This window comes from Pararge aegeria, chromosome 5 (assembly GCF_905163445.1).
Source record: "Pararge aegeria chromosome 5, ilParAegt1.1, whole genome shotgun sequence".
NCBI lineage: Eukaryota > Metazoa > Arthropoda > Insecta > Lepidoptera > Nymphalidae > Pararge > Pararge aegeria.
Window position 1 is genome coordinate 4,086,049 of NC_053184.1, and position 13,960 is coordinate 4,100,008.

Below are 13,960 nucleotides of genomic sequence, written 5' to 3' on the forward strand. Positions count from 1 at the left end.
ATTCTTTCTATTAGACTGTTAATCCTTGCATTTGTATTTTAATTACTTGTTTATTTTTAACAAAAACGTGTCATACGTCGTGTTTTATAAAATATGGAAATTTTAAATTCATTTTATTTAGTTCATACTAATATATTTTACATGCCTTAACTTTTAAAGCACAACATCATTTGAAAGTCTGGATACCGAACAGTTCTCCATGTTCCTACATCGTGTGAAATTCACCAGCCCCCGCTTGGCCAGCACGATGGACCGGATCAGTCTTACTCGTATTCGTAGAGAAGATCCGTACACTGTATCTAGCCAGTACTGGTTTGATAATGACGATGATGATGATGATTACAAGTCGCTTAACATGGCAACGCCTTGCTGCGTCTCAGTCTGATGTTCGAAACGCTTCGAAGATCGCGTGGAAACTGAAAAATGAACCCTTTATCTTAATGTCAAATGTTTTAGCAATATGTCGTCGTTTAATAAAGTGCGTGACTTAATCATTACCGATTAATGTTGTGAATATTTTCGAAAAAGGAATTTTAACAATTTTACAGCGCAATATGAAAACTTACATCGTGACTATGGAGTGACGTTCGTTTATTTAAAAGCTTACAAAGCTCTGAACTTGGAACTTGAAAGAAAAGGTCACTCACGAGATGTGTACTCGAAAAAAACCCCAAACGATAGTTTGCAGTAACTAACCGAGGGAATATTGTGCAAACAAGTTGTTTCTTCAGCTAAATCGTTCTTTAGTATGTACAATGTGGAGAGAGGCTATTAATATTTCAAAGTCATGTTTGTGATATAAGTGGATGGTACATTTTTAATGTGTCGACCGGGACACATCGTTGGGGCTGGTCGTATCTACAAAAAGCAAACAAAGTTTATTACTGGAAACGATTGTATTATTCAACTCTTAAAACTCATGTTGACATTGTGGTTGTATCTAATCTTCGTGCATAGAAGGTATGTAGAGGGTATGCAGATGATATAAAATGAAGAAAATCTCCAAAACGAATTACTTAAGGGTAGGCTTTTTATAACCCTTACAATGCCTATTATAATCTATTTTTATAACCCTTACAATGCCTATTATGCCTATTATGCCTATTATGCCTATTATATATTCGTCGTCATCATTTAAAGGACGTAGTTATTTTATTGGGAGTCCCAAATCCTACAGTCTTGTGCCGCTTGGGTCTCGCTCATTAATTGTTGTTAAATAAAGATGTGGATGATAAAGATGTTGTTACGGAAGAAGAAATTATTTTCTTGCTGGCATTCTCTCGGCAGAATCTGCATCGGTTGATATTTCAAAGCTTTATTCTAAAACTTTAAATAACTTTTTTTTGAAATTTTATTTTATAATAAAATAAAAAGCGAGTTTAGCGAACCGATGTCTGAAAAATTAAAATATGCACCATTGCTTGGTAAACAGTAATAGCTAATAACTATTTGGATGGATAATATCAAACAAGTTAAAAATTGTTTTACAAAATACAACCTACGTCCAGGCATGTGAGGTTCATCGGTTTATCTATAGGATGGCGATGGAATAAACAAATTTACCTATTTCTTAAAACTTTAGGACTTTTACAGATGAAGGCAAATTTTACTCGATTCTAACCAATTTCCATTGATTTTTTTAGTTATACAAGACCATTAAGGAGACCATAAGACCAGCAAGGATTATTCTAGATGACTTTTTCCCACAGTACATGGGCATACAAAAATTTAGCGTGGACCTAATAACGGAAAACTTCTAGTTTCGAAAATCATATCGGTCGGTTAATAAAATGTTACTAAATATAGTGAATTCCACAGTCAATTTTAGATTTTCGCTTAGACAACTTCTAAATAACTTTCAAAATTAAGCTTAAATATATAAAGCTTATTACAAAGGTCACTGTAGGTCCTTAATCAGAGGTCATGCTTCCCCAGGGACAAGTCTGCGTATTTTAGTGAGAATTTGGTACAATATTTAACTCAGTGGATATTTATAATTAGCCTTAATCTATTGCATAACAAATGTCTGGGAAAACTGGAATACAAATATTCCGGCTAAAGACACATAGGTTTGGAACCACTAACCCTATATAAAAAGGTGCACTGGACTGATTGGTGTTAAATCTTTATTTTAATTTCTTATATTATAAAGCAGATCTGTATATATATAATTGTGATATTCTGAATAAGTTTTTTATCAAAATAGAAATTAAGAATATTTTAGAACGAAAAGTAAATTAGCATGAGCATAAAAATATTCATCAGGGATCGTAGTACCCATAACTCAAGCTACGCTTACTTTGGTGCTATATGGCGATGTAAATTGTAGTAGCATATTTATTTATTTATTCGGAGGAAATGTAAAATTTATAAATGCATACATATAATGCCATTGCAATTGTGCTTGTGCGTTTAATGACTAAGATACGGTTCTTTTTCACAGATGCCGAAATTAATTAATGCTTCTTATAGTGACTGTAGCGCCATCTAGTAGGAAACATTACAGTTTCGATCTACTTTTCAGAGATGGACATTTATTTATTTAAAAAAGGAATGATCCCTTTTTTTCATAATTTTAAATATAGCGTTATTAATTGCACTAGGAGGAAGTATCTAATTTATAAATTTTAAAAGTCATATGTCTGTATCTGTAAATTTTAAAATGCGTTTTAAAACTTCATAAATGTAGTATCAAATTGTAGTTGTTCTATTATTCTGAAGAAAACCCCGTAATCGCATATTACTATAAGCAATATAAGAATTTGTTCACAGTACTACATCACTGATTAAAGAATTTTTGAGGGCACTCTATTATCGATACTGAAGCCAAAACTGTTTTTCATTTTTATCAATCTTTCTGTATCTTATCATCACGCTGACACTACTGAGTAAATTCATATGAAACTTTGCACGATTTGAGTTCGAGTTCATACTACGAAATAGGTCATACGATTCTTTTTATCCCGGAATTCAGCACAGTTCGTTTGGTAGAGGTGGTAAAAGTTCTTGACGATTAAACAAAATAAATCTGTCAAATAACGAATTGAAATAATTATGTTTGTACTGGATATCCTGTAGTTGTTTAGTTCTACCAACATTTTGTGTAGATCTGATGAATAATATTAGAGATATAATCTTCAACGGGCAGCAGAAAACCTCTCATTCAGGCTTAACGAAACTGATCTTTGATCACTGACCCATAGTGTTGCCATATTTAAGAGGACTGTTAGATCTTTTAGAAATTTTCTTGGTTAACCTTCTTCCTTTTATACAAATTAACTAATTATACAATCTCGATTCTTTCTTTAATTATTTGTCCACCAATGCGAACTGGGCCAGCGTGGTGGACTAAGGGCTTAGCCCCTTCTTATTGTGGGAGGCCCGTGCCCTGTATTTGACGGTAATAGGTTGATATGATGGTGATGATGACGGTATGCTCTGCTATCCGTCGTGTTGGTATTTGGTTACTGGTATTTGGTATTTGGTATAATAAAACATAGGAAAGAGAAATAATATTATTAAAAAACGGCTGAAATTACCGCAACTAAACAGCAACGCTATTGTACATCTCGTGATCAGAAATAATATACACTTTAAATAAACCGACATTTTCTTAATGACGGCAAAGATAACCTTACCTGATATTTTATTCCTGTCCACCTATATGCGCTTGACAAAAACATTCCTTGCTATAACACAACAAAGTAGGTTTTCGCTTAGCATAGATTAACGTAGGTTTTTGGTTTGCAGGAACGAGATTACTCAAGTAAGTAGGCCAATCGTCAAATTTGTAGCCGTCCTTAAAGCGGTCTTTATTAAAACTTCCCTAGGTGTTCTGTTACCTTGGTAAATGGAAATTGTTCTTTGTATACCGTAACATCTTTAGTCTTTATTTTTTTGTGGTAAATATTCTTTATTAGTGTACCTTGGTGCTTTCCTGTTTCGTAATTTAGTTGCCAGTCTCAAAAACTAGACGAAAAAAGATGTTAGATGAAAAAGAGACGCTGCAACGTAAGTTATTATGAGAATAATGATCAAACTAAGATTGTGTGGACTAGTTGAAACCGCGAAAATCAGTTGATTGTGTTTTATATAAATCATCATAAATCAGTAACTGGATGTTATATGACTTAAAAAGTTCAAATTTGATCTTTGTCCTTCCTGGTCACCATTATTGGGGGTTCCTGATTCAAATTCAAAAATTCAAAATTCATTTATTTCAAGCAGGCCTACTTTATAAGCACTTTTGAAACGCAAAGTATGTTTATAGTGATTCTACCACCGGTTCGGAAGGCCAATTCTACCAAGAAGAGCTGGCAAGGAACTCAGCAGATTGCCCTTTTTCAGAATCATTTTGCAGTTTACAATCTCAGCGCGCCAGCTAAATGATGACGTTATATAACCACAAAACGAAATTATCAATTCATGATAAAGCTTATTTGTTTTTTTTTCAAAACCCCCTCTTGTTTCCGCTCAAATAGATCCTTATGAATCGACTAATCGTCAAGAACTATGGCACTATAAGTTTTAGTCGAGTATATATATCTAATACACAGGTTCATCTTGGAGGACGCATAGACGTTATGTTAGCAACTTCTTCTAATGTGATTAGAAAGAGTAGTGTTTTCAATGGTAGACTTCCCCACAAAGTAGACAGACGATACTAAAAGTGTCATAGGAAAGACTGGATATAAGCTGCACACAATTAAGTGTGTGGGAAAATCCTAAGAAAAGGCCTATGTTTAGATGTGAATGTCTCTCGGTTGAGATTATGATGATCAGTTAGTTTAATTTAAATTTAATAATCTGGTTAAGCTCTCTCTTCGGTTGGGATAATGGTGTAGTTTAATTACAATGTGGTGGTAACAGCAGATCGGAATAGAGTCACCACCTCCATAAGCATCATCTTCTTAACAACTACTACCCCCGTTTACTACGATCTAAAACCGTAGGGTCCAGGGTGGTGATATTGATCAAAGCCTCCTGGTGGTAGAGGCCTTTAGTCAAGGATTGAATTGAAACTTGGTGAAGATTTAATTTAGCTCTTTGTAGATGGTAGAAGAAACAACTCAATGGACAGCGTGCATTCACTTGTAATTGTTACAAATATAGCCGACACTAATATTTACCACTGATTACCAAAACTCCTTGAACTAAAGTGGAGGATTTTGAACGTGAGAATTTAATAAAATACAGACCTTTTTATAATTTTGTATTTGACTGTAGCATGTTTTCTGGGGCCGTCTCCATAAGCTACCACGGTAAAATTTCTTAATCTCACGGGAAATCAGAAATTGTAAGGGAACGAAGTTGTGGGCAATCGCTTGAATTACGCTTACGGATTATACTTGTATTGATTGTTCTTTTTTTACCACGGTAAGCCATAGTCTATAGTCATTAAACTCTACTTGGCAACCCTACATGGCCACGTAACCCATATCACTGACAAATTCTAGCGTTTAATACAACGATAAGTCTGTAACCAACGTACATAGCCTTATCGTTTTCATAGCACAGTGAGTAACAAAATGTCACGTTACTGTTAGGGGCGAAAGCGCGTGTAACACGGCAACCTCGCGTACCTACCTGAAAGCCTGAAGGGCGTTGACAAATTGTCCTTCTTTGAATATTTCCGGCGTTTAACTACGGCTTTGCTTATTATTTAACCCGTACAAGAGAACATTTGATGTGGTTGTGGATAAAGGGTATGTAAATTTGAAATGTAGTGAAACGAAGAACGTTGACGAATAGCATTTTCACGCGATTGTATCCGTATATAACTTATATTTTCTTGTTACTAGCTTAGATAATTTCTAGCAAAAACTGATAAAAGTCGCTTAAATTGCTAAGATTAGCCCTTACTAACATACACATAGATACAAATTTAGTAGCTCGTGCTTAGGTTATAAAAAACTCGCAAACAATTAAATTTACTAAAGTTACTCTAATTCGCGTAACTCTGTGATACGGTAAAAATACAAACCTGCTTTGATTAGATACATAATATTCTATTATTTAAGAAACCTAAATGCTGTAATCACGATGTCCTCGCTAGTACTACAATTATCTAATTTAAAAAAACGAATCGTAAGCTAATTTGATTGGTTTAATTGAGTTAAAAAAAAATCTTTATATTTAAAGGTATTAAATAGACATTAAAACGCAGTTCGTAAAATACAGCCAGCTATGTTTTCTATTTATAAATAAAATAAGTAAATTTTCTAATAAAGTATATGTTTATGCACTAATTTTAATATTGCCATTTTTGACTGAGAAATAATTATTGGATGTATTAGTAGTTGGTTTATAGGACATAATTTTTTTACTTAGGTTATCTAACACGTGAAATTTCTACCCCAAATTGTACGTTAAGTCTATGGTTCTGTAAAAGAAAGTTATTAGCAATAATATTTTAGTTTGTTGTACTCGCCTGTATATAGGTACGTCGTTTTTATACCACACGACAAGTAGCAGCGAGTCCGGCGGTTGAGGCGACCTCGTATCGCAGGGTAGTGTCGCATCGCCACCCGCCACCGCTGACAAATTGACCGCGTCAAGTGACTCCGCCCACACGCTCGGACCCGGTCGCAGACCTGTTGATGAAAAATTACTCGGTTGTAATGCTTACTTGCATTTATGAAGTGCAATCTATCGTAGAATCAACCGTCTGTGATGTTACCGCAAAGCTTTAGCTTTCATGCACCGTTTTACACTTTACAGTTTAAAGTGCATGTAGGTCTCGTGCAGTATGAGTGGAACTTGCACATTGAGAATTGCAAACGAATTCTAATTTTTCACATATTAACGTAGCAGATACGGTGGGCTTTAAAACAATGTATCTAATGCAAAGAGAAAACGATCCGGAATTATACCACGCGGGTGTTTAAGAAGACTTACTACTTATGATTAAAAGGAGATTACAACCTTACAATTTTAAAACGGAAAGTTTTGGTTGGTTGGTGAGTCCACCGAGAAAACATTCCCAAAGACGGTTTACGGCAAGCAATAGGATCATATGCCAAAAATAGAACAACAGGTTTTGTGTTTTCAATAATTAAGAATAAGCTGGTGAGGGCACAAGGACTAAAAAGTTCATGAATTCTTCTCGGATTGTAGGTCTTTGGATTGATGGAAGGTATGGGTCTCGAGGCATTGCCTCTTTATACGGGTCTTACTCCACTGGGAAGCAGTTATCATCATCTTCATTATCAATCTATTAGTGACTCATTTCTGGACACGGAACCCCTCTCAGAATGAGAAGATTTCGACCGTAGTCTATTATGTGAGGATTGGTAGAAAATTATGGGAAATCTTCAACATATATAACAGATAAAGTATTGCATGCATCTGTGCATAATTAGTCATTTAAACTCTTGTGCTGTCCTGTTATGATACTCGGCAAACATCGTATGAATGACCGAGACAGAGACAGTAAAATAGCTAATTACGTAACAGTTACGTAAATAGCTATTTTACTGTCTCAGCGCAACTTTAAGATTTATAACGTTTATAAGGTTTACAAAATTTATATTGTAGATATACAGCACAAGGAGGGAATGTTAAATAATCTGATTTTCGTTTAAGGTAAAAAAAATTATAAAGGCATTGATCCACGGAACCTCAACGTTACCCACGTTATCATGTACTTGGCCAGTTTTGATTTAAAGTTTATCTGAAAAAATTGTGAAGTCAAATTTTAAAACCAACACGTGTTGAAGCTTTTATTTTATAAGCCCAGTTTTTGTCGAGAAAATACATCCATCAAATTGAAATATGTATGCAAATGAATACGTTATACTTGTATTGGTGTTAATAAAAATGTATTGACGTTTTGCTCGCATACCTTTTTAAACTGATTGGAAGATGGCGGAAATCTAGTTTTTCAATTTTGTAATTTAGTCTACTAATTCTTTTATCACATACATTTTATTCTTTTATGTATTTGTTAAATCTGTTATCTGAAACCCGTAGTGGGCCGGTGATGGATTGATAATGATAAGATACAGGATTTACTAGTCCCGGTATTCTTATTCATAAATTCATTCGCGTGACTCTGATCAAACTGAACGAATAAAAAACCTTAACAAGTTCGAAACTATTTGAGCACACTTCAACTAAAATACCATTTATTTATTTCAGTATTGTTTTACAGGCTTAATTTTCACTAAAAAGTATTTTTAGCAAAAGAAAAACCACAAGTCTCGTACTTCACCACTAAAGTAGCATAAAAAGTGGCCACCATAAATTCCAAACGTAAAGACAACAAGATAATACTATAGTATTAGAACTCGCCGTAAATTAAAGCAAAGTAACAGAGCTTATGCGATTCCGCTGAATTTAACGTTCCCAAGCACGCTTGCAAAGGTAAATGTTAGAAGCTTGCAAAATTTTCCAAATGAAACCAATTATTATTGTCGTAAAGATGGACTTTCAAAAACGCACAGATTTTTGGTTTAACAAAGGCAATTTATAAAGAAAAGTAATAATATAAACGGCTCTTTTCAAAGCGAGAAACAAGCAAAAATAAACAGCGGAAGTGTCTGTCTCATTATACTTAAACAAGACATCTTATTCTTTGTCTTATAATATTATATTGGACAAGTATTTTTTTGCAATGCTTTCGGTATTTGCTGAGATCTATTAATTAAGATCTGGTAGTTAAGATATCATGCGTAAATTGCGTTCTAGATTATGTTTAAGTTTTAATTAGTTTTGCTTTTTTTTGTTTTAAATACTTAAAGGCTTTTATCCATACTATTATTACAAAGACAAAGAATTTTTGTTTGATGGAGCTTATCAGCAGTTAGCAGACTAATAATAATTATTGTTTGTGTTAGATAGTCTATTTATTATGCAATGCTTGAGGCGTTTTTCATCCAATTATTAATAAGGGTTTTCTAATACAAAATCACAGTTCCAGACCGGAGTAAGGCAACCACTGTGTTCACCTCCGTGCCACGGTGAGCCCATAAAGCCGTCAGTCTTAGTTATTATCATTTTTTTATAATATAAGCCACCGTTATTTCCCACCAACCCGCATTTGCGCAGCGTGGTATGTCTATGCTCTTACACCGGTAAGAAAAGAGGCCCAGCAGTTAGTTGCACACAGCACACCTCTATTTTTTTAAGTAGCTGTGTTTTACGCTATCAGGTACCTGGAAGAGATCGCTATTTATTAACAAGCTAAGTTTTTTTTGTGTTTCTGTGTGTAAGTACTTTTGAATTATTTTAATTTCATAGTTATAATTATCTTTGTGTCATATTGGTTTCATTTCATTACATTTTTAAGTTGACGAATTTAGACGATTTATCTCCATGAACTCACTTCTATGTCATATTTTACATGTAATGTACGCATGAAAAGTGCGATTTATGTGCCTATTTGAATAACGAAATATTTGACTTTAAATTTTGCTTTGTTATAACCATTGATTGAATATGTTACTCTAACATAAAACTATAACAATATCGTGCTAGATGCATTCTATAGATACGCGAAGTGATCTGCGACAGTTGCTCAACGTCGAGCGTGCCCCATAACAGTGTGCGACAAGATTGCTGGAATTAGCATTAACCGATGATTACGCCAACCGTCCAGGGAACCGCTCTGGTTCCCCGACTCCCGTGCGAAATCGTTTGCGAAATTTGAATCGTTCGTTTGCAGTGAATACCAAGCGTGATCGTGACAAATGGCCCGATTAACAATCCCGAGTCCCCGGCGAAGGAGATGGCGCGAATAACGAGCCAATATATCAAAGGATTTTTCAACACCCTGACGAGACTGAGCATTTTCCTATCTATTAATGAACATAAGTGCAAGGATCATATTGACTTAACTCCCAGTTTCTGTAACGCTGGTAGTTAAATAAATAATTAGTTTAATTACTAAGTGTAACCTAGATTGATCAGTTCTTAAGTAACTGAGTTTAAGTTTAAAAGATCTTGCCACAAAGCTGACTGACGTAAGGATGGCGTGAATGGTATAAAATCAGATTTTATTTTATGATATCCCTTAGGAGATTTCTAACGTTCTCACCTGATGCTATGCGAGTAAGAAATGATGAAGTCTAAAAAATGCACTAACTTGAAACGTCTAGTCATATCAGATAAGATGCATTAATATACTTCTGTTCTCAATGAGCGTGTTGTGTTTGAATTTGAACTGTGGAAATTTGCTTGCACTAATACACGAACAGACTAAAGGTATAGACAGACTTTTATTTGTGTTATTTTTAGCAGAGATTTCAATTTTTGGTTTTTGGCACAGAACCATTTGCTTATCAAGCCTCCTCAAAAATTGCAGCTCGAATATTAAATATTCATGAATAATATTTATTTTACAAGGCAGCGCATACTCGTGTCCTGCACTACGGGTTTAAAATTCAATGACTCGGATGCAATCCAATGATCAACAAGTGACATGCATAATATTTTCAAAATTAATATTTGATTTTTCTCCCATGCGTAAGTGAAAACACAATAATAAAAATTTATAAAAAATAATAATTATTTTATAATTATTCTTTACTATCGAATAATGTGCCATCTCTTGAAAGTGAATCGAAACTGAAATGTTTCCTACTAAGAGGTGCTCAACGGCATTTCACATTAATTAATAATAAAACCATACGAGATTAGTATGGCTTTCAAACAACTCAAGAACAGCCAGGCGCCGGGTGATGATGGAGTCACAGCAGAACTCATGAGAGGCGTGGCACAGAAACGTGATGGTCCTAAATGTCAAAAAATGTTGCTGTTGAGCCATGACCACAAGTTGTTTTGGAAAGTCATTACGAATCGTCTCGCCTCGTCTTGTCTGGTTTGACGACTTCCAGTCTCCTGAACAAGAGATTTTCGAACGGGCTTTACTACCATAGACCCCATACATACGCCAAACAAAACGCCACCACGTCAGTTCGTTTACAGGATCAGACTACGAGACTAATCGAATTGTAGCGAGGAGTGTGACAGGGAGATGTTATATCCACGATCCAGTTAGGTTGGTTCAATTTCGAGAATGAGGTAAATCGCTTAATCCAACTCTTTCGACAAAGAGGTAAACCGCTGAATCCAGCTCGGATGGGCAGCGTTCGGGAAACTACGTGACATCTTTTCGTCCAAAATCCCCTGTGCCGGAAGATCAAAGTCTTCGAACAGTGCTTGTTGCTAGTGATGACTTATGGATCTGAAACGTGGTTGCTCACTATGCACCTCATCTCAGGCTCAGAGTCAATCAGCAGGCGATGGAGAGATCTAGGGGTATCTCTACGTGATCAGATTTGATTCAGATCCAGTACTAGAGTTACCGAAGTTGCAAAACGATGCTGGAATGGTGACCTGAATTGGGACTTAAGCGTCTATCAGCTTTTTTGTAAGAACGTGCTTAGTTATCTCAGCTACTCTTTTATTGATCTCCTCATTTTATGATTTGATGCGTTCGTAAGATCCGAAAATAAGCTACTCCCTTTGCCCGTTGAATGATTTAGTTTGTTATAGTTAAAGAGTTAGTTTAAATGTGTAGACAATGTTTTGTTTCGTAACAATGATTTTATTTAAATCCGAAACAGAGAACTCACTCGGTAAATCATTAGAAAAGCGAAATATGATCTTTTTGAGATATGTGATACCGTTCTCTATCATAATAATTTGTTCTTTGTTTGCAATATTATTTATTCGATGATCGCTGTAGGATTATTCTCTTTCAATGTTACATTGAAATGCAAAATTTGCTAAATATTTACTTACTTTATGTAAATGAGATTTCTGGGAATTCTTCGAAGGCCCTCTTACACTTGTAAATGTTTTCGATCAGAAGCAGTTTATTTTATTTATTCCGCACACAATCAATCAGTTCCTGTACACCCATCGCCATCAATCGCAATCTTAAAACAATTGTCTATCTGCTCGCATCCCGCGTCACGTACACGGAACAGTTGCTCCCAATGTTTGCTCGTAAAACTTCCTCGCACGCTATACTAACGCTTCGAAAATTCTCTTGGAATATGTGTTTTATGGAACCGGTCTCGGAAATGAAATTAAAACTTAACGTTCTTACGAGGTTATAAAGTATTGTTACGAAGAATACCTATTATGAAATTAATACAAATCAACTCTGCAGTAATATTACTCGCGATATAGCTAATACTCACAAGTAAAGTATTTATTCACCATCATGTCAACGAATGGAAGTCCACTGCTAGACATAGGTCCTTTTAGGGAGTTCCGAATACCATGATAATACAATAGTAGGTACATATTGTCACGATACTTAAATTAACGATGTATGCAGCTACTTATTTTATTTGACGAGGCTTAAGAAACGTTTTATAATCAAATAAAAAATAAGCTACTAAAAGTTAGCTGCTGGTAAATTTCTAATTTTTAAATCTCCGAATAACGTCGTAAGCAAGGTAATTTAAATAATATTTACAAACATAATAAAATACGCTCAAATTGAATTTACAATATTAACTATGCCACAAGCATACGAATACGAAAAGTGAATTATGTAAAAAATCTGCTCATATCGCAAAAATTAACATTGAAAAATAAGTACATAAGTGTATACTTAAACTTGTAACGATCATTTTTAGAGGTAAAAAAAAAACCGTAATATTAAGATAAATAAAAGGCAATTATAATCGGATGAAAATGATATTGTGTTCAACTTAGTAAACAGAAATAATAGTAATAAATGCTTTTATTTCAGGGAAAATACACCAATGGCAAAAGTACAGCTCACAAATCTCACGCCTCATGACTCAGCATTACGAATGTCCTATATTGCCTTTGCTTGCTACCAAAACTGTTTATAAACTGCGATCCCCATCTGAAGATCATGTTTTTTCTTCCCCCTTCACACGTGTCGGGGGCTTGGGGAAAATTTGCGACGAGCACGTAACGCTTGAATTGTTCGGGATCGATGACAAGAGGGTATTTTAAATAGCTTTATTGCGCCGGTGACGCGTTTGACATTTTCTTGTAACGTTGATATTTCTTGTATGTTAAAAGGATTATGATGACGTAAGAAATTTTGAAGGGAAATCGTATTATAATATCCAACACAATTCGGCTTTGTTGCTGGCTAATCAAAAAATATATTGTCAGGTGCTATCTATAGACAGGATTGAAGTATTTACTTTTATTATTTTCCTTAAATTTTAAAGCGGCGCATTGGGTAGGAGCTTGACTTCACTTTCGGGGGGCTGAGTTCGAATCCTACCTCGCACCTCAAACTTTTCTAAGTTATGTGCGTTTTAAGTTTTTCAAATATCACTTGATTCAACGATGAAGGAAAACATTGTAAGGAAACCAGCATGCCTGAGAGTTCTACATAATGTTTTCAATGGTGTGTGTCCAATAATCCGCACTCAGCCAGCGTGGTGGACGGCCTTAACCCCTTTTCATTGTAGAAGGAGATCCGTGCTCTGTAGTGGGTTGCTGTGATGAATTGCGCTTTAGGTTTATTAGTCGATAATCAGTATTGTCGGTCTTAGGAAAGTTTTCTTAAGTTAAAGATTTGTTTAAGTTTAGAAAGATAGTTTACTGATTATGTTTAAAGAATAAACCTATGGCATCATGCTACGATCCGTAGTTGACACGGATGAAACTACTGGGCACAGTTTGTGAGGTTATTGTATTGAGTACCGGTAGTAAGAAGAATTGAACAAACACCCAAATCTGATATACATCTAGATTTAAATCAGTAATTGTAGAAATTGTATTCTATAGTAAAAAAAACAGTAGTAACGAAGGTCATGAGGTATAGTAATTCAATGAATTAGTACTTTAAATTAAATATAAAATAAATATATTACGACGATACAAACAGCGCAGCTTGTGTTATCGGTATTTTATAATATATATAAATACTTTTATCATACAGATAAACACCCAGACACAGAAAAACATTCATACGCACCACACAAACATTATACAGTTGTGGGAATCGATCCCACAG

General features: G+C 34.8%; 1 protein-coding gene across 1 annotated transcript in view; it reads right to left on the reverse strand.

Annotated features, from left to right (window-relative positions):
- LOC120624156 (hemicentin-1-like) overlaps nt 1–13,960 on the reverse strand; it is a 300,069-nt gene that overhangs the window by 104,373 nt on the left and 181,736 nt on the right. Inside the window, exon 3 of the mRNA XM_039890530.1 lies at nt 6,431–6,593. Within this exon, the coding sequence (XP_039746464.1) occupies nt 6,431–6,593 (163 nt within the window). The remainder of the gene's footprint in view (nt 1–6,430; nt 6,594–13,960) is intronic.